The sequence below is a fragment of the Accipiter gentilis genome, chromosome 7 (genome assembly GCF_929443795.1).
Source record: "Accipiter gentilis chromosome 7, bAccGen1.1, whole genome shotgun sequence".
Classification (NCBI taxonomy): Eukaryota; Metazoa; Chordata; class Aves; order Accipitriformes; family Accipitridae; genus Astur; species Astur gentilis.
The window spans coordinates 10,423,818-10,448,518 of record NC_064886.1 but is presented as its reverse complement, the minus strand read 5'-3'; the positions used below and the strand labels follow the sequence as shown (position 1 = coordinate 10,448,518).

At 61.9% G+C, this 24,701-nt stretch overlaps 3 protein-coding genes across 15 annotated transcripts; 1 reads left to right on the top strand and 2 right to left on the bottom strand.

Annotated features, from left to right (window-relative positions):
* Positions 1-112: 112 nt before the first annotated feature.
* DCAF8 (DDB1 and CUL4 associated factor 8) lies at positions 113-16,199 on the bottom strand. 2 transcript variants are annotated; one of them, XM_049805393.1, is made up of 14 exons: positions 16,077-16,199; positions 15,008-15,069; positions 9,682-9,752; positions 8,926-9,599; positions 8,331-8,471; positions 7,896-7,990; positions 6,114-6,224; positions 4,577-4,649; positions 3,776-3,833; positions 3,435-3,542; positions 2,812-2,942; positions 1,261-1,380; positions 1,050-1,166; positions 113-958 (listed from the first exon to the last, which is right to left on the bottom strand). In XM_049805393.1, the coding sequence occupies exons 3-14, from the start codon at positions 9,728-9,730 to the stop codon at positions 845-847; spliced, it is 1,791 nt and encodes a 596-aa protein (XP_049661350.1). In that variant the 5' UTR covers positions 9,731-9,752; positions 15,008-15,069; positions 16,077-16,199; the 3' UTR covers positions 113-844. The 2 variants fall into 2 exon arrangements, with proteins under 2 accessions (XP_049661350.1, XP_049661351.1); XM_049805394.1 differs by lacking the exon at positions 15,008-15,069.
* Positions 16,200-16,687: 488 nt separating this feature from the next.
* Positions 16,688-19,244, bottom strand: PEX19 (peroxisomal biogenesis factor 19). Of its 2 annotated transcripts, none has more exons than XM_049806643.1 (8): positions 19,166-19,244; positions 18,670-18,767; positions 18,398-18,542; positions 17,740-17,825; positions 17,493-17,654; positions 17,236-17,412; positions 17,119-17,163; positions 16,688-17,020 (listed from the first exon to the last, which is right to left on the bottom strand). In XM_049806643.1, exons 1-8 carry the CDS (start codon positions 19,218-19,220, stop codon positions 16,958-16,960), a joined length of 831 nt encoding a protein of 276 aa, XP_049662600.1. In that variant the 5' UTR covers positions 19,221-19,244; the 3' UTR covers positions 16,688-16,957. The 2 variants fall into 2 exon arrangements, with proteins under 2 accessions (XP_049662600.1, XP_049662599.1); XM_049806642.1 differs by having other exon boundaries at positions 16,691-17,020; positions 18,398-18,563.
* A 179-nt stretch (positions 19,245-19,423) lies between these two features.
* LOC126040897 (Fc receptor-like protein 2) lies at positions 19,424-24,655 on the top strand. Of its 11 annotated transcripts, none has more exons than XM_049805940.1 (9): positions 19,424-19,907; positions 20,632-20,652; positions 20,740-20,988; positions 21,243-21,884; positions 22,356-22,625; positions 22,721-23,029; positions 23,129-23,218; positions 23,820-23,841; positions 23,964-24,655. In XM_049805940.1, exons 1-9 carry the CDS (start codon positions 19,832-19,834, stop codon positions 24,298-24,300), a joined length of 2,016 nt encoding a protein of 671 aa, XP_049661897.1. In that variant the 5' UTR covers positions 19,424-19,831; the 3' UTR covers positions 24,301-24,655. The 11 variants fall into 11 exon arrangements, with proteins under 11 accessions (XP_049661897.1, XP_049661893.1, XP_049661892.1 ...); XM_049805936.1 differs by having other exon boundaries at positions 21,087-21,506; positions 21,600-22,625; XM_049805938.1 differs by having other exon boundaries at positions 19,850-19,907; positions 20,538-20,652; positions 21,087-21,506; positions 21,600-22,625.
* The last annotated feature ends 46 nt before the right edge of the window (positions 24,656-24,701 follow it).

Genomic DNA, 24,701 nt, shown 5'->3' with positions numbered 1-24,701 from the left:
ACCCCCTCTAGAAGGGAGGGCTCAGGGAGACATTGGCCCTGGGGCCAGAAACAGGCTTGGGGACATGGGGAGCCTGGGGGAAGGGACAGGGGGAAGGGGACACGCAGCCCTCTGCCTCTCTCTGTTGGTTTTTATTGCATTTATATATAATATATATTCAAACTTTTACAATAATTTTAACTTGATAACATCCAAGTTCGATTTGGTTTTAATACATATAAAATTAGGCCTCTAACAGTGACGGGGAGCCCTCACCGCCGCTCCCCCCCCAGAAGAGATCTCCTTAAAAGTAACAGAAAATTAAAGGACCTTCCCAGTTCCTGGGGGCTCCGGCCACTGCCCCAGGGGGGCTGGGGGGGGGGGGGGGGGGGGGCAGGGGCGGAGAAGGGCCAAACCAAGTGCAAATCACTGATATGTACAAACTAGACAAGCATCTCTCTGCAAACACCCCCGGGCTGGGGGGGAGAGGGAGGGAGGGAGGAAGGGGTGCAGCACCCCCGGGGGAGACCAGAGCCCCCAGGGAAGAAGGGGGAGCCCTGAAGAGTGTGAGGGCTGGTGCCGGGGAGGGGGCCAGGTTCCCCTCAGAAGAGTGTGAGAGGGGACCAGGGGGCCACGTTAGTACAAAAATCCCCCACCCCCATATCTCTGCGTGGGTCCTGGGGAGGGAAGGGACCCCCAGGCCGAGGCTATGCCGCCTCCAGTGGTCTGGGGGGACTGCGAGGATGAGGAGAGAGGGAATGGGGGGTGGGGGGGGTCCTTAACAAGTCAATACAAAGCTCAAAGTGTTAGTAGGGATGATGCGTGCCCAGAGCCCCCCCGCGCTGGCCGGGGGCTGGGGGGAGGCTCATGATGGCATGCACTGCACCCGGTCCGGCCCCTCTTCCTCATCATCCGAGGTGTCAGAGGAGCTGGGAGACTCATCTGAGTCGCCATCCGGTGCTCCTGGCTCTCTTCGGCGCTGCCAGGGAGGGGGGCAGAGAAACAGGGTGAACAGGCTGGGGGAGCAGCAGGCAAAGGTGGGGGGACATAGAGGGGACCCCAGCACCTACCCGGTGATGGCGTCTCTGTCGCAGGTGGTGCATAAGGAACCAGAGCATGTGGCTGTCAAACATGTCGGTGTGGTGGAGGCTGTCCTCATCCCGCTCCAGCTTGTTCTTCTTGATCACCTAGGGCCAGGCAAGGTGCAGGGGGTCAGGGGGCTGTGGGGAACCCAGCCCTCTGACCCCCCCCCCCCCCACACACACACTGTCTGAGTCTCACCTCCTTGAGGCCAGCCAGCTCAGTGGGATTCTCTGCTGTGGGCGCCCAAATCTTGACATCGTGGTCGAGGCCGCTGGTGGCCAGGACAGGGAGGTGGGGATGGGGCTCCAGGCAGTTCACCTGAGGGCAAGGGGAGGGGGTGTCACCCCAAGCAGGGCAGGAGGAGTGACCCCAGCACCCACAAGCTCTCTGGTGGCTCTTCAGCCCATCACTCTGGCCTCAGGTTGGGGTCTCACACAGCAACATGACAGGAGATGGGGAGCCCTTGTGGGGCTCCGTGAGGTGGCCTTCCCATGGGACCCCCCAGCACAGAGAGGGGCTGCCAGCCCCAGCATCCCCACACTCTGGCTTTGGGAAGGGGGACACACATGCCACCCCCTGCCCCCATGAGCAAACCCCAAAACCTGGGGTGCCCCCAAGTAATTCATGGGGCACCAAGCCCAGTGCAGTCTTAGAGGCAACAGGTGCAAGGAAAGTGGGGAACCCCAAGCCAGGCAGCAAACCCAACAGGAAAGGGGCCACATCCACCCCAGTGCACTGAAGCCCAGCTTTGGCTGTCAGGGAGGTCCTCGGGCCAGATCCAGCCCCACAACAGCTCTGCCGGCTGGGGGTGGTGGTGCCAGCAGCCGCCAGGAGCTGGCACTGGGCCGTGGCCACCCAGACAAAAGGCAACTGTGGGGCCGGTGGAGGAGCAGCACAGCGGGGACCGGCTTGGCCAGGAGTGGGAGGGAGCAGCGGACAGCGCTCTGCTGCCCGTCCCCACGCCAGTGAAGCACCTGCCATCCCCTCAACACTGACCCAAAACCTGTTCCCCTTCTGCCTGCCCAGACCCAGGTGCCAGGGCTGCCAGAAGCACATCCCCTACCCTCTCAGCCCTGTGCCCATGGGGGACAGGTACTGACCGCCGGGGTGGTGTGTGAGACCAAGTGTCTGCCAGCTCTGAGCTGAAACAGGACACAGATCCCCCCGCAAGCGCAGGCAGCAGCCGCTCGGGACCTGACCGCCATCAGCTGGAGCCTGGGAAATTCAGCACAGGGCTGGCCCCGGTGCAGCTGCGTCCCTTTCCTGGATGTGACTGGTTGAGGATGCAGCTGCTTGCCCAGCAGGGAGCAGCGCCCGGATCTGGACCAGGAGCGTGCAGTTCTCCCTACAAAGCCCATGCATCCCTGCTGGGACAGGGGGAAGGGTAGGGGGCTGCCCCATCCTGGACAGTAGCAGCTCTGATGTCCCCACCCCTCCTTCAGTGACAAGCACCCCATGGGCATTTGGGCAATATCCCCGTGGGATTTTGTATGCCAGAACACCGTCGAGGCACCGTGGCCCTTGTGAGCATGCCTCAGCTGTCCCCGCTGTCACTCCCCAGGCAGGAGCAATGCCGAGCACCCTGCACGTGGGACACCAGGAGCCTGTGGGGGCCCTGCTTGGCTTTTGGTAGAAAAAACACAGGAAGCAGTGGCAAGTTCATGTGGGCATGTGGAAGTGGCTTGAGCTGGTGGGGACATAAAGCCCAGCTTGCAGGGGGTGGAGGAGCAGGGCAGCACAGGGACTCACCACTCCTCCCTTGTCACCCTCCATGAACTGCACGATCTGGCAGGATGATTTCTCCCACAGGAAGATGTGGCCGCAATCGCTGCCGCTCACCACAAACTCGCTTTTTGGGCCATAAAAGTTGACGCCTTTCACTGAAAGGAGAGAAACAAGCAGCCCGAGGCCATCAGGAGCCCTCCCTGCCATGAATTCGCTTCCTGCCTGGCAGCCAGCGAGTTTCCAGGGTTACCAGTGTGGATCTCTTCCGTCCCCAGACACATAATAGCTCATTCTTTGCAAGCCCAAGAGTTTGTGTTAAGGGTCTTTGAGAGGAAGATGAAACACTAAGAGCTGCAGAAATAAGCTAAAAGCAGGCAATTATTCTTCCAGGTTGCTCTGGGGATGGCCCCTCACCTTCACACTGCCCCAAAGCCTGGTTGCAGGTGCGAGGAGGGGTAAGCCATGCTCCATGCCCCCCTCCCAGGGTGTAGGCAGCGAGCTTGGCCCTGCTCGCTGCTGGGGAAGAGGACATGGTGGTGGTGGGAGTTCGACAGAGACCTGGGAAGCACCCCCAAGCTCCCCCGCAGTGGGGGATGCAGCCTGCCAGGTGGTGGTCTGCCCCAGCACCTGTCCCAGCTGGTCCTTACCAGTGGCATTATTGCGATGTCCCTTGTATCTCTTGATGTACTCTGCTCCATCGCTGTGAGAGGAATTGAAGAGATAAATGTCTTCATCGTTGTAGCTGGCCAACAGCTCTGGTGTAGGATGGAAGAGATGGGCATCAGCAGGGAGCACACGGAGATGGTCTCTCTGCTAGGGGTGGGTATGCTGCAAGACCCCCGGTTGCTCCATCCCACAGTGCCACAGCCCCCGACTACCCATGACTCGCCCATCAGCCCTGCACGGCAGGATCGCCTCTGCAGGTTTCCAGCAGTCACAGGTCACCACAGCGCCTGTATGGCCCCCAGCCTGTGGCACGGTCACTCACCTGAGCCGTCATGGCTGTAGACAAGACAGGTGATGTTGGCTTTGGACTCACTGTTCACCTAGGGAAAGCACAGACACCTCTGCTCCCACCTCCTCCTCCCACAGTGTGCCAGCACACCTACGCTGGCCATGTGCCTGCTTAGAGAGCTCAGTGCATGAGTGACTGCTCTGCAAGGGCTGCAAAGTCAGACCATAAAACCACTGCCTCTTCCTACGCCAAGACAGGACTTTATGGACAGTGGAAGATTTGGGTCAAGGAAAAAAAACAAAGCCGAGACAGTTTGTTCGGCCTCTCCAGCTGTTTTCCAGGCAGGAAGCCTGCAATAGGCTTGGCCAGCGAGTGCTTCTCAGCCACTCCTACACGAAGCTCCTGAGGGAGTGCTCCACAAATCCGGGCAGTGAGTTCTGCCCAGGCCCCATCCCAGGCTCTTGCTCTGCGGCGAGTGCTGCTGGCACCAACCCGGCTACAGGAGCTGGGCGAAGGCCGGTCCTGCTGGTGAGGCTGGTATGGCCAGCCCCTCTGTCGGCAGGAGACCTAGCTGCTTGTCATTAACCCTGCAGTGGACGCAGTGTACCCCCCAGGTTTGCCCACCCATCAGGCTCAGCTTTGCTCGGTGCCGGCACGCAGGGCACATGACCTGCAGCGCTGTGGCAGGGCTGCCGCCCACCCATGCAGGTGGCCACCATGGGATGTCCTCTGCTGGTCCACCCACCCCCTATCTCTCTCACGCCACGTCAATGCACGGGAGGGACCCCTGGTGCTGCCCATCGGGCCAGTACACCACAAAATCAAGCCACTTACCAAGTGGTGAGGGCAGAACTTCTTTAGCACGCCGTTGTTCTCATTCTCATCTATTTTCCGCTGGTCATAAATCCTGGGGAAGGACAACAGGTGTTTGGCACTCGCTCGAGACACGAGGGATGCCGAGCCGATAGGCATGGAGGGCTGGCGCTGCCCACCTCTGTGGGCTGGGGCAGGAAGAGAGCAGCAGATCTCCCTGACCACGCAGACACCATGTCTGAGCCAGCTCTGAAACCACGACTTGTCCCAATGCTGGCCAGAGGCTCCGACCTTTGCCAAGGGATCTGCAGAGCTGCGAGTGGCCCAGACTGGCAGAAGCCTCAGCCAAAGCAGCTTAATGTCACCTCTTGTTATGTTGGAGGCGCTGCTTGGTGGTGCGTGACAATGTCAAAGCCTGCATGCACACAGGCTATGACCTGCATTTGGGGCTCTGTCAGCCCAGAGGCTGCTCTCTAAGGGGGGACGTGACTGCCACTGTGCCTGTCCCTTGGCTGGCTTGGGCTCCTCTGGGTCCCCAACCTCCCCTCCCTGATGCGGAAGCCCACCAGGAGCTGCCCAGGGGTGGGGAAGCTGGGGAAGAGGAGGCACTTGGATATGGGCAGAGGACGGAGAAGAGAGCAACAGAACGGGCAGGAGGGGAGGCTGTGTTTTGAGCAACAATCCTGGGCTCTTCTGAAAGCTACCAAGCTAGCGAGGTACCGGTGCTGCTGTTTGAGCAGTCTGCAAGCCCATGTGTTAAGTGTTTCCATGCCCAGCGCCCCAGGAGCTGCTGCCTGCATGCCAGACACCCGCATGGCTGGCGCTCCGGGGATCTGATGCTGCATAAGTGATCCCAGTGGCAGGGCTGCAGCATCCTCCCACTCTCCGAAGAGCGGCCCCTATGCATCCTCAGGGGGCCAAGTGATGCCACAGTTCTGCTCGCTCTCAGGGAGCTGGGAAGCAGGCAGTCTTGCTGCATGTTCGATTCACCTTTGCCCAAAACAGGCGCCACACAAGTTGGACCTTAAAATCCACCAGCTCCAAAGGAGCTCTGCACTGATGCAGGGAGCCAAGGGGCCAGACACACAGACACAGCCTGGTCCCATGCCAGGGGCTCTCCTGAGTGTTTCAAAGGCCAGGGGAGCTTGCATTTGTCACTTAAGGAGCTCACTCCCGCTGAAACCAAGACCATCCCCGAGCCTTAATCTCATCTCTGATGCCCTCCAGGCACTGCCTGCAGGTGGGGGATGGAGAGGAGGTTTATCGGCAGTTTGTTAAGAACATTGCTAGTTCCTGAGGGGAGGATTGCCTGGCTTCAGAGCAGGCTGGACAGTGGATCCCAGGGTTAAACCTCAAAGGATCCAAATCCTCCTCTATTAATCCCCCTTGTGTTCCTGCTGTTACAGGAGAATAGGCTTTGGAGGCATTAATGATTGAAGCCACAAGCACTTCTGCAGGGGACATCAGATTTCAGAGCTTGCAGAGGTACCAATTGAGGACCACAGGGATGTTCAAGTCCACTATAGGGGCTCAGTCTGGGCCCCCAGCACAGACTCACCTGACAAACTGATCTCTGCCTCCCACAGCAAACTGGTAGGTGTTGGCTGGGTTCACATAGATGGTGTATAGACCTACTTTCTTCTCCTTCTCCTTTGTCACAACCAGTTTCCTTTAAGAGACGAGGAAAAATAACAACAAAAAAAATCCACCTCAAATTCAAAACAGGGTCCAGATGGGAAAAGCAGGAGCTGTGAGAGTCTCTTACTCACTCTCAGAAAAAAAAAAAACCAAACAAAACACCACCACCAACAAAAAACCCCACGACCCAACCATTTCAGCCTCCCAGCTGAAGCAAGCACATGTTCTGTCTGCAACTCAAACGGCGCAGAGTGAAATCATTCTCTGGCGTTTTCCTCCGAAAAGTCTGAAGGGTTTCAGGGCCTGAACTCAAGCCTAACGGAGCTGGACAGCCAGTGGCGAGGGCAGAATCGGATTAACTCCAGAGCAGAAACGCTTTGCTGTTATTTTTCCCCACCCGCCTCACTGTAATAAGGCCCAGATTTAACGAAATCCGACACACATACCATCCCCCTCCCCCAGGAGCTCAATATTTCGGCTTTGCAGACACGAATACAAACTGAGGCAGCATCCTCAAGAAGGAACAGCCAGCTCAAACGCTTGTCTTTCTTCTAATTATACCGTTTGGCTTAATGAAAGATGGGAGCTGCCTACAGTCTGCCTGCGAACCCTGCCTCCAGAGCGGTTTCACGCTCACAGGGTGACAATTCCCTGCGAGCATCAAACCCAAACAGCAGCGTGGATCCCCACGAAGAAAAAGGAGGGACAGACCCATGCCAGCCTACTGACCAACAGACTCCTCTCCAAACAGACCCGGCAAATGGAGGGGGGAAGTGGGGATGAGGATTAAATGTGGCTGTTTTGAAACGCCCTGGCAGTTTTTGTCCTGGTTATGAAACAGATGGGTTTAAGGCTGTAGACAAAAGCACTCGCATATACAAATAAAACCAAACCACCGGGAGATGAGTGCTGAAGCCCTCGGTTTTAAGTAGGATCATCTGCAAAATAATATGCTGTTGTATTGGAAAAGTACCCCGATACCAAAACCAGGCGTCTGTTTGAATACCCACCAGGGATTTATTTTGGAAGCTTGTCAGAAACGACACATCTCTCGGCGATACGGGTTAAGATCCAGCATGCACCACCCGGCTGCTTGCTAATTATTGTTTTTCAATTAACTGCAATAGCGCTCATGCGATGAGCGAGTCAGGCGACCCACGAGCTCCAAGCTGCTGCCAGCATAGAGAAATTTCAGTGCTGTGATTAATCTGCCACTTCACTGCGCAGAAGGAGCACGGGACCCTCAGCGCTGCCCCTGGGATGGGTAAACAGGTACAGGACAGGCAGCCTTTGGCAGCCACCGCAGCAGGCGTGCTTGCACAGGGGCAGGGACCTGCTGCAGTGATATTATTTCTGTTTCCTATCTCAACAGGACCCCATCCCAGGGAGGATGAGGGTTCAAATGCACTCATCTAATTAGCAAGGTTCATATCTGTATCCTCACATGAGATGGTCAGCCCCAGACCAGCCACCAAAAACCTCTCTGGTCTGACCCTGCACCTCAGGGAAGACAAAACAGCTTGAAAGCCAAAAAATACCTGTTTTCCTACTTTATGCCTATTGAAAATGCAGCAGCACAAGTGGGACCCACAGCCCTACGCAGCCGAGTGCCGCCCACTCGTGGGGGAGCCCCCTGAGACCCCGGATCAAACTCTGGAGCTTCCCTGGTCCTGGCAATGGGAGCAGGTAGAGAAATACTCACGAGGCGGGCCGGTCTTGTCTCAGATCAATGGTGAAGACTACAGCATCTTCACCTGCTGATAGGAAAGTGCATGGAGAATCCGGTTCTAGGGCCAGCTGGAAGATAAATACTTGGGCATTGGTTCCCTTTTTACCCAACAAAGTGGCAAGATCCCTTTCTCCCAGCAAACCATCAGTCATTAACAGGAGCTGACGCAGCACCAAGCCCTCTATACCCTGCAGCCATGTGCTCACGTCACTGCTTTGCAGGCACCAAGACCCTCCTCATCACCCTCAGAGGTGACAGCAATTATAAAGAAGCATTTAAGAATCGGTCCCTCCATGGCAGCAGCTCTGCATTCACTATTCCTGGCAGCCAGTATGCCAGAACGGCCCTGGGGCATTTCAGGGTTCCCTAGATGCCGCCCACTCCCTCCACAGGCTGGTCTGGGCTCACCTTGTGCGAAGCTCCTTTGTGCTGTGCCACGCGCTTGGTGTTTTTGCAGCACTGGGTGGCAGAGAGCTCGGCCACCCGGACCTGGCCATCCCGAGCACACATAGCCAGAGTGGAGTCACCGCTGTTGGGGAGGAACTTGGCCTAGAAAAGAGCAAGTGGAGGGGTGGCTTTCAACACCAGGGCAGGAGCTTGTGTATGCATGGATGGAAACGGGGTGAAACAGGAGAGAAATTGGCATGGTACAGCCCCTCTGAACACAGCTCCTGCCCATGGCTGTTCCCAAAACTGTTGCTCACCAGGGCCAGAGGAGCTGAAGGGGTAAGCTCTGCAGGGCATGGGGGCATCTCACCCCACCGTCCCCAGCCAGGGCTCCACCAGACAGTGGATTTTAGGGCACAGCAGTGGGTTTTGATGGTTAGTTACCACCGCACAGCAGTTGGACTCCTCACAGCCCCTAGCTTTAACAACAGGTTTCTCCTGCCCTGCACAGCATTATCCAGCTGAAATTACATGCTTCTAGAGCAGGCACCTACCCACCGTGGGGGATCTTCTATCACCCCCAGCCCTCCGAGGACCCTCCCTGCATGCTCCTCACCTGGAAAACGTTGCTCTTGTGGCCACTCTCGAACTCCAGCACTGGCTGCCTCCTGACCCAGTCCCACACCACCACTTTGAGGTCATCGCTGCCACTGGCCAGCCACGTGCCACGCTGGTTAAAGTGCAGGGTGTTGACACAGCCCGTGTGGCCCTCCAGGCCATGCTGGAGGCGGAAGCGTTGCACGAAGACCCTGGCCCCGCAGGCCTCATAGACGAAGCGGGCGCTGGAGCCCAGCTCCCTTTCCCGGAGGGCATGGACTGCCTGCCAGCGGGGCTGGGGCAGCGCCGAGGTCTCCGAGGACACCCAGTCCTCCAGGGCCTGCTCATCATCGGAGGAGTCTTGGTCATGGTTGGCACGCTTGCGCTGGGCACGGCGGTGGGACTGCTGCTCCTCCTCTTCATCCTCCTCCTCTTCCTCCTCTGAGTGTGACCGATCGAGGGCACGGTTCTCCTCATTTATGGAGTAGTGGCCCGTGTCGTCCATGCTATCAGAGTCCTTCTCTTCCCCCGAGCTCTCCGTGTCCGTGTCCCGGCTCTCTGTGCTGGTGCGGTTGGGCCCCACATCATCTCCTGTGAGGCTCAGGCTGAGGTCGGAGGCCTCCACCTCGATGCCAGAGGAGGTTTCTCGGCCCTCCTCGGCTGACATCTCCTCCGGGCTGCTGGACAAGCTGCCTGCATGGTGCAGACAACACCGTGAACCTCCCCAGCAGGAGACCCCAGGCACAGAGAGACTGGTCCCCGCTGGCACCCTTACCATTCACTATGTCTGTCTTCCCGTCCATGCTGCTTCCTTTATCCGACATCGTGTTTTCCAGAGCACTCACCCTGCACGCAAGAGAGGGAGAGAGGAGAAGCTGGAGCATCCCCGCTACAGCCAGTCTGCCGAGACAGGGACATGCTGGCCTGTCCCTGTGTCGGTGGAGCCGCATACAAGCCCACGGCATTGCAGGCTGGTCTGGAGGGCACCACTTTCTAAGGGAAAACACAATCAACGGAGAAGTGATGCACACGTGGCCACAGGCTTGGTGACCACACTTGATGCACAGAAGCATGTGCAGCAACAAAAGCTCATAGGCTGTTGCTGAGGGCAGAGTGAACGGTAACGTCCCTTGGCGTCCACCGAGGCACTCGCAGCTGAGTAACAAGGCCGCTTGGCACCATCCCCTGAACCCTGCTCCAGTTTCTAATTTGCTCAGATGCTGTCGACGTAGCAGGGAAGCAGATCTGTGACACATCGTGCTGCCTGTCCTCCTGCCTGTGGGATGGCTCCTGGCTCCCACTGCCTGTGCCTGGTCCCTGCTTCACCTCTCACAGTAAGACAGGTACTTCCCAATCAGTGATCCCCAGCCAGGCTCAGGGGAAGGAGGAGGTGTTGACTCCAGTGATTGCTACAGCAAGGCAGCTGCGCAACACACATCCCTGGCTTGGGACAGGCAGGGAGGCAGGAGCGGGGCTTGGATCACAGGCGGATGAGGAAAGGTGACTGGGGAGGCAGCAAGTCACAGTATCGAGAAACTTCTTGACATCTGCAGACCATAGGCAGCCAGTTAAAAGCTGCTCAAGCAGGTTTTTTTAACCCCAGCAACAGATTTTTAAACACCTTCCCATGCACAAAATCCTCACAGCATCACCAAGGGGCTGTTCTCCTCCATGCCACAGACAGAACAGCAGCCCCAGACACATGGCCAGCCCACTTGGCCTCCCCCAAGAGCAAGCTTTGGCCTTTGGCACCCCCACCAACTCAGCTCCTCCTGGGGAGCGGGCAAGAGCAGAACCAGGCGACGAGGCCAGGAGCTCCCTGGCATTTCCAGTTGCTCCAGGAGAGGTTCACTAATTCCTTACCAGCATACGGAAAACCAAAGGCAAGCACATTTTTGGCTCCCAGGCATTTCACAGCCTTTGCTTTGGAGGGCCGGCTGCTGCAGGGAGGGGAGGCACGGGCTGCAGGAGCACTGATGGCCCTGCTGCATCCAGGGACAGCATCCAAAGTGGCCTAGGCTCCCCTCTGCTGCAGGGGTAGGTCCTGCGGGACTGTGGCTGTGAAGTGGAGCCACCTCTGTGCCTGGAGGCTGCAGACCCTGCCCAGGATCACGGATCCAGCGCCCACAGGTGGCTTTTGGTGAGACCACCAGCGCCCACCTGCCGGCAGAGCTGCCTCACCAGGTTACACCAAGACACAGGAGGAAAACACGTTGGAGTCACAAGCAGCAGAGGTTTTGCCAAGGTGGAGGGAAAAAAAAATTAAAAATAACATTTTGTTTATGCTTGCTTGTTCTTTACTACCCTTCTATTTTTAGTCAAACTTTTTCATACTTGGTTTAGCTGCTTGCTCTTAACCAGTGTCAGGGAGTCTGCTAAAAGTTCCCCGTTTACACGCAAGGAAAAGCTGAAGCCAGAACATCATTAACTCCGATTACGGCAAACACTCCGGAGACTAATCCTCACTAGATTGGGAATTAACACCAGCAGAGCCCCAAAGAGCCAAAGAAGGCAAAAAGCTCTGCTCACGCTGGGTCTGTCACTGCCAGTCCAAGCCTGGGCATGGCTCCCCTCTAAGAAACAGACAATTTAGGAGGCAAGCGGGACTTGCTGAAGCTGCCGGCCCAGAGGTACGGCTGCAGGGCGATGGACCAGGGGCCACCGCCACTGCCTGATGGCACTGTCACCACCTGATGGCACTGTGGCGGTGCCCGGGGAAGGCCTGGGCAGCCAAGCTGGCTCGGGCTGAAGCCTGATAAAAGCTCTTACAGTGTAGGAGCGTTTATAAGGAAACCAAGTTTATGCAACTGAAAACACCAGCAAGCTTCAGCCAACTGCAGCCACTCGCTCAATAACAAGAATAGTGGTGCAGAAATAAAAGATAAAATGTTTTCTGCAGCTTCAGTTTTAACTATTCCCCAGTTGGTGTTGCCAGCCTGCACAGAATCACTTTAAAACCACTGACACTGTGGAGAGGGGGTGGAAAGGACTGAAAAGCAAAGCAGGGGACGAGAGCTGCCCCAGACCCTCAGCCCTCCTCTCTCCTGCCCAAACCTGCCAGATCTCCACTCTGCGCTGGCAGCCAGATGCGGTGCGGAGCCCAGCCCTCCAGCACCGGCAGCTCTCGGCACGTGAAGGCTTTGTGGCACCAAGAAGAGCGGGTGTTCACCTCCTGCAAAGCACCAAGGCTCAGCCCTACGAGGGGATTACTCACCGCCGCGGTGGGGGCGGCTTGTGCACGCTCAGCCGGCAAGTTTGCAGTGCTGCAGACGGTGCCCTGTGCCTGCCCAGGTCTGTCCCCAGGGGCTGTGGGCAGGACCAGGAGGGAGCTAGGGCAGGACTGGTTTTAATTTACTGCTCTTAAGCGGCAAGGCAACTCTGTCCCTCGTACGGCGCCTGTCATGCCAGATGACTAAGGAACAGGCTCAAAACACCGCAGTGCTCAGCTGTGGCTTAACTCCCCGCTGCTCAAGCTCGAGTCCTTAGGAAATCGGAAAGTCCAAGAACAGGACAACTTTCACTCCGCCAGTTATTGTGCCTTCAGTGGCATTATTAATCCAAGGGGCTGGGAATCTTTGCACGTACAAAAGGAACCGAGTTTGGACTTTGCTCCTCGGTAGTTATTTTCCTCCACCAAATTGCCTATTCAGATCTGTCATTAACACTCTTTCACGGCAGCCTTTTCACGAAGGTGAGGAACAAGAAACACGCTTTCAGAGGAAAGGAATCCATTACCAAATAATTAGCCTGACTTCATCTCTCATCCACCCACACCAGAGGACCATAACCTTGCTAGGAAATTAAGCAAATTGCAGGAAAAAAGCCCCCAGCTGCCTCAGTGGATCCAACAGCAGGGACAGACACAGCCTCTGCCAGTGCCACGGACACCACAGGGGACACTGGGATCCCCAGCCATCTTCTGTGCCCAGGAGCACAACGTTAGCCTATGCCAGCTGCCCAGTACCGATGGATAAGCAAGGTAGGTGCTCGGCGCCGACAGCTCTGCGTCAGCCTCCCCAGCCGCCCACCAGCTCCACCCGCAGGCACCGAAGCCATTCACGTGGCAGGGAGATTAAAGCGTGTGTAGACCGGCAGCCCCGCGGCACGGTACAGCACAGCGTGCTGTCGACACTCGAGGGCTCAGGCAGGGACAAACCGGCAGCAAGCGGACACAGGGGAATGCTACATGCGAGTTACCAATGGCTGGAAATGCAGATGGCCCTGAAGGTATTGCTTCCACCTCCCCAAACTGGGGAGCATTGGTTGAGGGATGCAGCGAGACACCGCTCGGTGTGGACTGGAGGGATCTGGGACACGGTCAGCCGTGCAGAGAGCCCCGAGCCCTCACCGAGAGATTTGAGCCTGTCACCAAGCTGCTAGTGTCAGGCTGGGTCTCCCTGCCAAGGTGGCAATGCCTCAGGGCACATGGCTGGAACCAGTGAACCCCGCATGGTTCCAGGACACCGTGCAGAGTGACCCTGGGAGCTGACATGTGGGTTCTGCAGTTCCCTGGAGTCAACATCTGGACAGGATCAGTGCTCCCAGCTTCATATGCTCAAAGCCTCACTCCAGCACCCTTGTGAGAGTCCTAAAAATATCACTCCGCATGCCACAGCCTCCCAGCTGCCGGGATCGAGCTGCAGGTGCTGCCACAGCGTGCCAGGCTCAGGCTGCCATGTTGGGACTCACACCACCGTGCCTTCCCAATGGCTTGCCAGGCTCCAAGCCCCCAAACCATCACAATACCAGTCAGCATCTCCAACGGCCATGCCCAAGAGACAGTCCTTTCCATCCCAAGCCGATACCCCAACCTGTAAAGCCATGAGCCAGCAGGACACAGGCCACACTCTGTGCAGCAGATGGCTCCAGTCCCTCACTGCCACCAGAGATCTGCCACCCATCTGCACCAGCACTCAGTGCCCCTCCACAGCACCCACAGGACTTGGCCACATGCCATGGCATTGCCAACCCAGCCACTTTACACCTGGAAACCCAGTGCTTGCAGCTGCTTAGTCCCTAAACGATCTGTCATTAAAATATTTACATAGCTATATAAACACCTGAATAGCCAGGTTCCACAGGCACTCTGCACCCAGGCCCTGTTTGGGCTACATAAAGCAAAGAAGCAACAGGGCCAGAAGCGAGCAAGGGGTGTTTTTGACCCACCAAGAGCCCCTCACCTCAGTTTCCACCACCCCGGCACACCAAGACGCCCACAGGACGCCACAGCACAGCCTTGTGCCTGCCTTTACACTGGGTCCCTCCTGCACGTGTCGCACAGGGCTCCGCTGAGCCTCTTCTATTTAAGGAAAGTTTTCTCATCAGACCTGGACCGAGGCAACCTCGTTTGTTCACTGCAGAGGAGCCCTCTTCCCCCCCCCCCCCGCCCCCGAGATGGTGTTGGGGGGTTTAAACCCCCAGTTAAACCTCCTGCGACAAGCAGGTGTCTACCCCAAACAGCCCTCGCAGGGGAGGGGCTGGCCAGGCACCTCTGGTTTGCCAAGACACAGGCAGAAACCTGCCAGTGGGTCGCGTTCTGGAGAGCCTTGGTTAATTACAAACCTACCCGGGAGCCCAGCAGATCCTAGAGACGATGCTAATTAAGCAGTTTCCCATTTGCAATTACACAGAGGTCTGGGATCCCCATCTCGGAGCATCCTGGGCACAGAAGCACCTCTTTGGGCGATGCAGCGCCCACCTCCCCACCGTTTTTCCCAGCCATCCCACAGCACAGCCAGGGGGATGGCATGAACCTGCTCCCAGCGCAGGCAGAGCCTAATTAACTGCGGCTAACAAGCACTAGCTGCCTGAGCACGCAGCGCCACCCCTTCCGTGTCCAGCACCCAGGAAGGCGGAGGCTCCCGGCTCTCCAGGGGAGCACGGTGGTCCCAGGGCTGAGGAAAGCCTGGCCAGCAGGAGAAATCCTGCAGCAGCAAAGAAGGGAGCAGCCAGAGCAGCCCAAGACCACTCCACTGACACGAATAATTCAGCATTGCAAAGGAGACAAAGGCAGATGCAGCCCTAGCCTCCACCTCTGCAGCAAGCAGGATAGACAGACGGACACGAGGCAAGCGCTGCCGGACCCAGGGCGTCCCACTCACCTGCGCAGCAGCGGCAGCGGTGCTGCGGGCAGCAAGTGCCGAGGCCGGAAGTTCGCTGGCAGCTGGCGGAAACGACAGGTTAAAGCCCGGCAGCACAGGGCCCAGCCGCACCTGCCCCGGGGACCCCTGCTCCCTGGGGACCCCCCTGAGGACAACGGGGACTGTCCTGGAAGGGAGGGGGTGAGGAAGGCCCAAGGACAATGAGGTTTGGACCTGGGAGGGCAGGAGGGACCCTCAGCTGAGCTCCGCCCCAGGACCGAGGTAGTGGAACCAGCTCTAGGGCTGAAAGGGACCCCCAGTGCCTCCTCAAGGCACTGTGACACTACAGGGGCACTGGGGAAGGAGCCCTGGGGGCAGGGGGGGACCCTCAGCAACACACCAAGGCAGGACAACACCCTGGGGACAGCAGGGGTACACTCAACATCCCCCCAAAGAGATGATTAAACCACGGAGGTGACAGGGACCAGCCCTGAGAACAGAAGGGACTCCCCAGTACTCCCTGAAAGGGATGGCGACATGCCGGGGGCAACAGGGACCGACCCTGGGGGCAGAAGGGACCCCCAACCCTTCCCAAGGGCTGATGAGCCCTTCGAGGCAACAGAAACCAGCCCTGGAGGCAAGAGAGCCCACCCCAACACCCTCCCCAAAGCACAACGTCCCCAGGAAGGCAGCAAGGACCCCCCAAAGGCACAACGACCTCCTAGGGGCAGCAGGGACCCCCGCAAAGGCGCAGGGACCCTCTAGGAGCAACAGGGACCCTCCCAGCGTCCCCCCAAAGGCGCAGAGACCCCCCGGGGGCAGCAGGGACCCCCAGTGCCCGATGACCGCAGGGGAGTACCTCGGGCCCCCCCAGCCGCCCCCGAAGGCCTGGTACACCGCGAGGGCGGCCAGACCCCCCGGGCTGGGCCCCCACTGAAGGAGTCCTCCCGGCCCGGCCCGGCCCGGCCCCGAGCGGGCCCCGCCCCCGGCCCCGCCGCCCGGCGGGTGGGGGAGGGGAGGGCTGCCGGGGCCGGGGCTAGAACCGCCGGCCAGGGCGGGGAGGGGGAGGAAGGGGAGGCCCCGCACCGACCCGACTCCCGGCAGCTCCCGGCCGTCGCTCAGGCGCGGGCCCCGCGGCCGCCGGCTGCTCCTCCGCCACCGGCTCCGGGCCCAGCCGCCGCCATCTTAGCGCACCGCCTCCGCGGGACGCTTTACGGCGCCCAGCCGCCGCTTTACGGCAACGGCCGCTGCGCGACACCGCGCGACCGCGCCGCCCCGCCCTGCCGTTGCCATGGCAGCGGCGACCCCTACCCCCGTGTTATTGTAGGGTCACCCTGTCCCCCCTCAGTGTTATTGTAGGGTCTGCTTGTGCCCCTCTAACGTTATTGTGGGGTCACGCTCCACCCCCCATGTTATTGTAGGGTCACCCCATGTCCCCCTGCCATGTTACTACTGTAGGGGCTAACACCCCCCCATGTTACTGTAGGGTCTCCTTGTGTCTCCCCCCACGTTACTATAGGGTCTCAGGCCTCCCCTCCCTTGTGTGTTACTCAGGGTCCCCCGGGGTGCCCCCCCATCACTGTAGGGTCACCCCACATCCCCCTCATTTCAGCAGGGTGCTGCTGGCCACCTCTGCCTCAGTTTCCCCAGGCAGGAGCCAGTGTAGTTGCCAACATCTTTATTGCAGACATCGGGGGGGGACACGTGTCCCCAGGGCCGAGGGTCCCTATGCCCCCCACCACACACCAGGCCCCCCCCAGCCACCCCCAGCACCCCCACGGTGCGGGATGGCAGAGCCGGTGCTGCTGTGTCCAGCCCCGCTCCTCAATGGCTGCAGCTCCAGCTCTGCTCGGCCTCCTCGGCCTCATCCTTGTCAGGGCCTTAATTAGTCGGTAACAAGGCAGGGGCCATCCTTGGCAGCACGGCACCGGGGCAGGGGGGGCTGTGGGCACCCCCCTCCCACCACCGGCGCTACATGAGGCAGCATTGCTCACCACCTGTCGCCCCCGGCAGGTCCAGGTTGAGGCCGGGGGGCTGTGGGGTGAGGGGGGAAAGGTGAGCCAAGGGACCCAGGCATCCGGGGGGGTCCAGACAGGGCCCCCGCACCCCCAGGGGTCCCTGGTGACACTCACCGACTCCCCGGCCAATTCCTTGGGTGGGTGGCCCAGGTCCTGAAGCTGCGGGGGAGACATGGGGGTCATCAGGATGGCACTGGAGACCCGGGGAGGTCCGTCTCCCCCCCAGCTAACCTGCTGCATGAGGTCGAGGAGGGTCTCAAAGCGCGCTCGCCGCTCCTCCTCGCCCTCGCCTGGCCGCTCATCCTCCAGCTGCTGGCAGATGCGGCCCATCACACCGTGCTGCGCCTGGTACCGCTCGTACTGCTCGGCTGGCAGCGCCTCACCATGCCGCCGCAGCCACTCGGGGTACTGCAGGGGGAGAGCAGGGGGTCACACCGGGACCACTGCGCCTGTCCCACGTCCCATCCCGGTGCCGCCGGACCGCCCACCTTCTCAGTGATCTCCTTCAGTGAAGGGTAGAGCACGTCCTTGGAGAGCAGGCTCTGCATGATGCTCCGCATGACGGGCAGGACGCTGCCCTCGCCATCGCCCTCCTCCAGCCCCAGCCCCTCCAGTGCCTTCGCCAGCTCCTCCTCCGAGGCCGAGGAGCTCTGCAAGGACACCATCAGCACCCACCCTGGGACGGGGGGGCACCCCCAGGGGGACCCCAGTTGTTCAGCAGGGGGGTGTCCATACCTGCAGGTCAGTGGCGTTCTTGGCCAGGCCACTCAGAGTCTCCTTCAGGCAGGAGGTGAACTCCTGCTGCGACGCCGTGTCGCTGCCTGTGGGGACCAGGAGACACCAGTCGGGGGACAGGGAGATGCCAGGTACCCTGGGGCACCCCGCTCAGCAAGGGTCGGGGTCTTGTCTTGGGGATCCTGCTCCCAAATGGGGATCCCAGGGGGCTGAGGGACTGGGGTATCGCTCAAAAGCCCTCAAGCCTTCCCCCCGTCCCGCTCCACCACGGCGCTGGCCGGCAGCAAGGAGCCTCAGGGAGCTCTCGGCATGCAGGAGGACGCCCGGCACTGCAATGCCGGAGAGGTGCCAACCAGCCCCAAGCCAAACCGAGACCTCCTGGCATGGTGGGGAACCCACAGCCGCCAATGCCCCCAAAGCCCCGTACCACCCTGGGCCAGCACATGCTGCTCACTCTGCCATGACCTCGGTCTCCCAGCTGTTGGCGAGATTTGAGTGCTGGTGCGCTCCCGGCACAGCAAGGGCTCACCAGGCTGCAACACGCCAACTCTGGCACAACCGAGCCAGCAGCCAGGAAGGGTGGCCGCCCTTCGACATGCTCCTTTGTCATGTCATTTAAATGCACCAGCAGCGATGCCCACGTGCTGGCCCCACTCACCCACTCTTCCCGCCGCTTCTGACAGCTTCTGAAACTGCTCCACCAAGTGTGGCTCCTCCCGGGCCAGCTCCTGCATGGCCTGCTCAAACTCGGCCGCTGCCTGCGAGGCCAGCTCCCCCTCAAACAGCTCCTGGAAGAACCTCTCCTGCGAGGCGAAGAGGGACGCCTGGGGAGAGGGGCACGGTCAGGCCCCCCCCCCCACCACGGGGACGGTGTCTCCCCACCCCGAGGGCCGGGGCGAGGGTGGCGGCCGCATCCTGGCAGCGTCGCACCTTGGCGGCGGCGCTGGGCGAGGGCTGGGCCCCGGGGGGGGGCGGCGGCGGTGGAGGGGGGGCGGCGGGCCTGGCCTTCTCGAAGTCATCCAGGGCACCTGGGGAAGGGGCCGGGCTGAGGGTGGACCCCCGGGCACCCCTGGCCCAGGGTCACCCCCTTGTCCCCAAAGTAGCCCCCTGCACCCCATAATGACCCCCATCCCGTGGCACAGGCCAGCTCCCACTGCCTCGCTGCACCCCATGAACCCCAACGCCTGCACAGCCCCAGGGGCCCTGTCCCGACACCCCCCCTGCTGTGCCCCAATAACTGCACCCCAATAACCCCCCAGTCCCACTGCACCCCAATAAACCCCAGCCCTATTGCACCCCAATAACCCCCAGCCCCACTGCACCCCCAATAACCCCCTGCGCCCATTGCACCCCAATAACCTCCCGTCCCCCCCCGCACCCCGTAACCCCCGCCCCCCCCCGCTCGCCGCCCGCCGGCCCCGCTCACTGTCGAGCAGCTCCTCCAGCTCCGGGTCGGGGCCCGGACCCGGCTCCGCCGCCATCTTCCCGCCGCACCGCCTCCGCCGGGGGGGCGGGACTGCCGAGCCCCGCCCCCTCAGAGGCCACGCCCTCCACACGAGCCCCGCCCCTCGCGGCGCGGTTCCGCTGTGCGCCCGCCAGGCGGCGCCGCAGTGCACGGGGCGGGGCGGGGCCCGCCCGAACCGGGGAGCCGCGACCCCCCCCCGTCCGCGGACCGGGCGGCCGTGACAGCCAGCCCACGCGGTCCCAGCCCAGGGGGTCCTGGTCCCTGGGGTCCCAGCTTTCGGGGTCCCGGCCCTCGGGGTTCCAGATGTTGGGGTCTCTCCCTGAGCTCCAGCCCCTCGGGGTCCCAGCTGTCGAGGTCCTAGCGATTTGGGTCCCAGCCCCTTGGGTCTCATGAGTGCAGGACACCCACGGGGCCACTCATGCCCCATGTCCTTGGAGGGTCCCGCTGCCTGAAGTGATTCCCCCTAGCAAAGGGGCCGGCAGCAGCTCCTCCAGCCCCAAGCCCTCCCTCGCAGGTGTCCGACACGTCCCTGACAAGGGCTACCAGGAGGCACGTGTCCCCCAGGGCCAGGGCAAAGCCCTGGGGGATCCGCAAGTCACTTCCTTCCCCTTTCCCCAAATAGCTGCTATGCAAAGGGTAGGTGGCCCCACTAGCGCACAGCAGAGTGCCGGGATGGCCAGGAGCGCGGCACTGCTCCTCTGGGGTGAGTGCCCGGGCATGGGCCTTGGGGCTGGGCAGAGGGCCTGATGCCACAGGGATGGGCGCCTAGACCCCTCCCACACTTTGGGGAGCAGTGAGTTGAAGCAGAGCCCAGTGGCACTGGCCGGCCCATGGGGAGGGAGTGCTGGGTGGCTGTGGGGTCCCCTGAGGTCCCAAACGCCAGCAGAGCCAGCACATGGGGTTGTACCCCCCAGCGTGCCTGGGGCTGTGGGGCTGGACCAGCTGTGGGGACGGGGCTGAGGGGACAGGCATTACAGGGATAGGGATGTGGGGACTGGTGTCATGGGGCTGGGGTGGCTGTGGGGGTGGGTACATGAGGATGGGGCTGTGGGGGTAGAGCTGTAATGATGGGGACATGGGGACAAGCACCGTGCAAATGGGGCCGTATGCCACGGCGGTGGGACCATGGGGACGGGGCCATAGGGATGGGGCCATGGGGACAGGTGCTGTGGGGCTGGCGGAAGTGTCCCCATGCTCTGCGCCGGCCCGGGATGGCTGTGCTGCCCAGACACAGTGCGTGGGTGGCTCTGACGCAGCCATGTCCCCTGGGCTCTCCCAGCTGTCCTGGGAACCATCCCCGCTCCCTTTCCCACGGGTGTCGGTGTCCCCGCAGGGGCAGCTTGGGGACAGCCCCTGCACCCCTTCCCCTGGGTGCCGGTGTCCCCGTGGCAGCAGCCCCCACCCAGCATCTCTCCCCTTCCTTCCAGCCCAAGCCCTCGGCCTCACTGGTGAGTCCTTGTTGCTGGTCCCCAACCCTGCTGTCCACAGACACCGCCGGTGGCCGCGGCAGACTGGCGTCCTCTGTCACCTTGCAGGTGCCCAGCCCAGCCAGCTCATGCTGGACCCCCCCTGGACACCGGTGTTCCTGTCAGAGAAGGTGACACTGACCTGCCAGGGCCCTGGCGTGCCCGGCCCCACCGACTGGTATGTCAACGAGCAGTTCTGGCAGCAGGCAGGATCCAACCACATCCACATCACCAGAAAAATACCCGGGAGCTACAGCTTGCGGTGCCGCAGCCCTGGTGCCGGGCTCAGCCCCTCCATCACCTTGGGCTTCTCAAATGGTGAGGGGTGGCATGGGTGCCCCTGCCCTGGCACCTGCAGGAGCCACAAGGGTTCTGGGTGGGCTCTCTTTCTCAGCCTCTCGCCCCTCGTGTGACAGGAGCCCATCCTGTGCACACTGGCTGCATCTCCTGCACATCACTGGGTGCATCCCCGCGCACACCAGTGCATCCTTGTGCACACCGGTGCATCCCCATGCTATGGGAGCCCACCAGCCGAATCCCCGTGCACCAGCCACCCCCGCCCTCTCTTGCAGACTGGCTGGCGCTGCAGGTGCCGGCATGGATGCTGCTGGAGGGGGACGCGCTGCCGCTGCGCTGCCGGGGCTGGAAGGACACGCATGTCGCCGAGGTGCGGTTCTTCCGTGAAAGGAAGGTGCTGGGGGGGCTTTCCCAGGGGACTGAGCTGCTCCTGCCCTCCCTGCAGCTGCACCACAGCGGGCGCTACCACTGCCAAGCCACCGTGGGCCATGTCTTGCCACGGTGGCAGGAATCGGCACTGGTGATGGTGGCGGTGCAAGGTGAGCACCCCCTCCCCAACACCCACCTGGCGGGGTGCAGTCCCCCTTCCCCAGTGGGCTCGGCATCACCGGTCCCCCCCGGATCCCTCCCAGAGCTCTTCACGGTGCCGGTGCTGCGCCTGGAGGGCCCGGCCGAGCCCCGCGAGGGAACCCCCGTGGCCCTGGGCTGCCTCAGCCACCTCAGCCCCCTGCGGCCCCTCACCCGCCTCCAGCACCTATTCTACCAGGATGACATGGTGGTGGGGGGGCCCCAGGGCTCGCCCCAGCTCCAGCTGCCGGCCGTGGAGCTGTCCCACTCGGGGAACTACTCCTGTGAAGTGCGGACAGAGTCGGCCAGCGTGCGGAAACGCAGCACCCCGGTCACCGTCACGGTGCGCAGTGAGTGTGCAGGAGGGATGGGGGCGTACCAGGGCCCTGCAGCCATCCCTGGGTCCCCACATCCCTCCCCAGGTCCTCCCACCCCTGCCTGGATCCCCACATCCCTTCCCAGGTCCCTCCCTGGGATCCCTTCATGCCTCCCTAGGTCCCCCCATTCCTTCCCAGGTCCCTCCCCAGGTCCCCACATCCCCCCAGGGTCCTTCCATTCATTTCCAAGTCCCCCCATCCCTGCCTGGGTCCCCCTCATTTCTCCCTGGGGTCCCCCCATCCCTCTCCAGGTCCCTCCATCCCTCCCTGGGGTTGCCCAATCCTTCCCTGTTGTCCCTCTATGTTGCCCAGGTCCCTCCACCCCTCCTCTGGTCCCCCTTCCCTGTCTGGGTCCCTCCATCTCTCCCTGGGGTCCCCTCCATCCCTCTCCAAGTGTCCCCCCCTTCCCTAGGTCCCCCATCCCTGCCTGTCTCCTCCCTGCAGGGGTCCCAGTCTCGGGGGTGTCCCTGGTGGCGCAGCCCCCCGGGGGGCAGGTGGCAGAGGGAGACCGCCTGGTGCTGAGCTGCTCGGTGGCCGAGGGAACGGGGCCCCTCTCCTTCTCCTGGCACCGGCAGGGCTCAGCTGTGCCACTGGCTACAGGCCCCTACTACAAGCTCCGCGCTGTGCGGCACCAGGACAGCGGCCGCTACCACTGCACGGCCACCAATGGTGGCACGGCGGCCGACAGCCCGCCGCTGTGGGTCACTGTCCTAGGTGAGCAGGACCCTCTGGCTTCGGGTGCCCCCCACCCACAGTGTCACCTCATCCCGCCACTGGTCTGACCCCAGCACCGTCTTTCTGCCTGGCAGTGCCAGTGGCTGGCGCCACCATCACGATGGCAAGGATGGAGCCGGTGGTGCCAGCGGGCGAGAATCTCAACCTGAGCTGCTCCGTGCGGGTGGGCACCGCGCCGGTGACCTTCACCTGGCTGCGGGACGGGCAGGAGCTGGACTCGGGGCCCATCCTGTCCCTGGGTACTGTGGGGCCAGCACACGCTGGGACCTACCAGTGCCTGGCCACCAACCGCCTCGGCACCCACCGCATCTTCCGGGCGCGCAGCCTGGCTCTGGCCCTCTCGGTGACACAGCCGAGACAGGGAGGGCGGCAGCAGGGCACAGGTGGGGACTATGCTCATCTTCCCCCTGCCCCGGTCCCGCATGGGTGTCCAGCCCCCGAGGGTCAAGGCTGACCTGGGCTTGTCCCTGCTCTGTCCTCAGCCATGGCCGTGGGGCTCAGCGTGTCCCTCCTGCTCCTGCTTGTGGTCACTGCTGCCATGGGCTGGTACCTCCGGCGCCGGTGCCGTGCAGGTGGGTCACCCACAGCAGGGAGCTGGGGACCAGGTCTGTGTGTGGTCCCAGGTGGGGTAAAAGCCCCACACACGGGCTGGGGGGTGGGCAATGGGGCTGCACCCTGCATCCCTCATCTTGGCTAGGGCTGAGCCCCCAGCGCCTTTGGCTTGGGGTCCTGGGCGGGTCTTAGGAGCCTTCCCTGCTTGCAGCTCATGTACCCCCATCTCAGCTAGGTATGCGAGGCTGAGTCCCTGGTACCGCCAGGTTGGGGTCCTGGAGGGTCTTGGGGGGTGTTGTCTCCTTCCAGGGCATGCAGGGCTGAGCCCCATGGTCCTTGGCTTGGGGTCCAGGGGGTCTTGGGATGCCTTGGGTGGGCTCCCTCCTTGCAGCCCACATGTCCCTGTCTCATCTGGGGGTCTGGTACCTCCAGGTGAAACTCATTGGAGTCTCCAGTACCACCAGCTCAGGGGCCTGGGGTCCTCCCTCCCTCCTGGGCATGCATGGCTGAGCCCTGGGGTCCTTCATTTGGGGTCCTGGCGAGTCTCAGGGGTCCTGGGGATCCCCTGAAGCTGTAATTCCCGGGACCCCAGGGCTGCTCACACACCCCCTTGCCTTGCAGCTGCTGGGAAGAGCCGGAGCAGGTGAGTGGGGCGGGGGGGGGGGGGTGTCTGGCCACGAAGCCCCTTTCCCCAGGGCTGGTACAGCAGGTTACCTGCCCCTGTCCCGGTCTGCCCCTGCCCCAGCCACGCCATTGTCCCCGCAGGGACCCCACGATCCCTCCGGAGCCCGAGAGTCGCCAGCCAGAGCCCACAGCACCCCCCGGGGAGCCGGAGGACGGGGAGGTGCTGTACACCCGTGTCCTGCTCACCGAGCGGGACGGGGGTGAGTACGGCGGGTGGGGGACGCGCCGCCCACGCGTGTCACCGCCCCCAGCCCAGGTCCCCGAACCGGTTTCTCTTCCAGGCACCTCCCCGTCCCGCTCCCCCGGGGGCTCCCCCCGCTCCGCACCCCCGCAGGAGCCGCCCGTTACCTACGCTGTGCTGCCGGGTCCCCACGCGCGGCTGCGGCTCCCGAGCGACACCTACGAGAACGTCCCGTGACACCACGAGGCACTGGGGGTGGGAGGGGGGGCCGGGGACTGTGCTCGTGCACGCTGGTCTCCATGTGTCCCCCGGGCAAACCCCCAGACACACAACCCACGGCACCCGCGGGGTGGCCGCTCCTCTGCCCGGGGCCCGATCCGGATCAGCAGAGCCCAGCCCCGGCAGGGGAGTCCTGCGTGGGGCTACACAGGGCACCCCATGCTCCCCATTCCACCTCCCAGTGCTCCCCACTCATCCTTCCAGTGCTCTGTGGGGGTCCCCAGTCCTCCCCAATGCTCCCAGCACCCTCTGCCTCCCTCTTCCTCTCCCCCTCACCCTACCTCCCTCCAGTGGTTCCCCACACCCCCCCACCCCCGGGAAGCCCCAGGCCCCTCCCCAGGCTCAGGGGTGCCAGGCTC

Excerpts from the sequence above, each read along its gene's own strand:
- DCAF8 (XM_049805393.1), bottom strand. The coding sequence starts at position 9,730 with ATGTCGGATAAAGGAAGCAGCATGGACGGGAAGACAGACATAGTGAAT. Across the intron at positions 3,543-3,775 it reads CTACAGCCATGACGGCTCAG|AGCTGTTGGCCAGCTACAAC; the intron begins GTGAGTGACCGT and ends ATCCTACACCAG. Across the intron at positions 1,381-2,811 it reads AGGGTGACAAGGGAGGAGTG|GTGAACTGCCTGGAGCCCCA; the intron begins GTGAGTCCCTGT and ends CCTTGCCCTCAG.
- PEX19 (XM_049806642.1), bottom strand. The coding sequence starts at position 19,220 with ATGGCGGCGGAGCCGGGTCCGGGCCCCGACCCGGAGCTGGAGGAGCTG. Across the intron at positions 18,564-18,669 it reads CGCCCAGCGCCGCCGCCAAG|GCGTCCCTCTTCGCCTCGCA; the intron begins GTGCGACGCTGC and ends CCCTCTCCCCAG. Across the intron at positions 17,826-18,397 it reads AGAAGCGGCGGGAAGAGTGG|GCAGCGACACGGCGTCGCAG; the intron begins GTGAGTGGGGCC and ends TGGTCCCCACAG.
- LOC126040897 (XM_049805930.1), top strand. The coding sequence starts at position 20,280 with ATGGGGACAAGCACCGTGCAAATGGGGCCGTATGCCACGGCGGTGGGA. Across the intron at positions 21,507-21,599 it reads GGTGATGGTGGCGGTGCAAG|AGCTCTTCACGGTGCCGGTG; the intron begins GTGAGCACCCCC and ends GATCCCTCCCAG. Across the intron at positions 23,842-23,963 it reads GCTGGGAAGAGCCGGAGCAG|GGACCCCACGATCCCTCCGG; the intron begins GTGAGTGGGGCG and ends TTGTCCCCGCAG.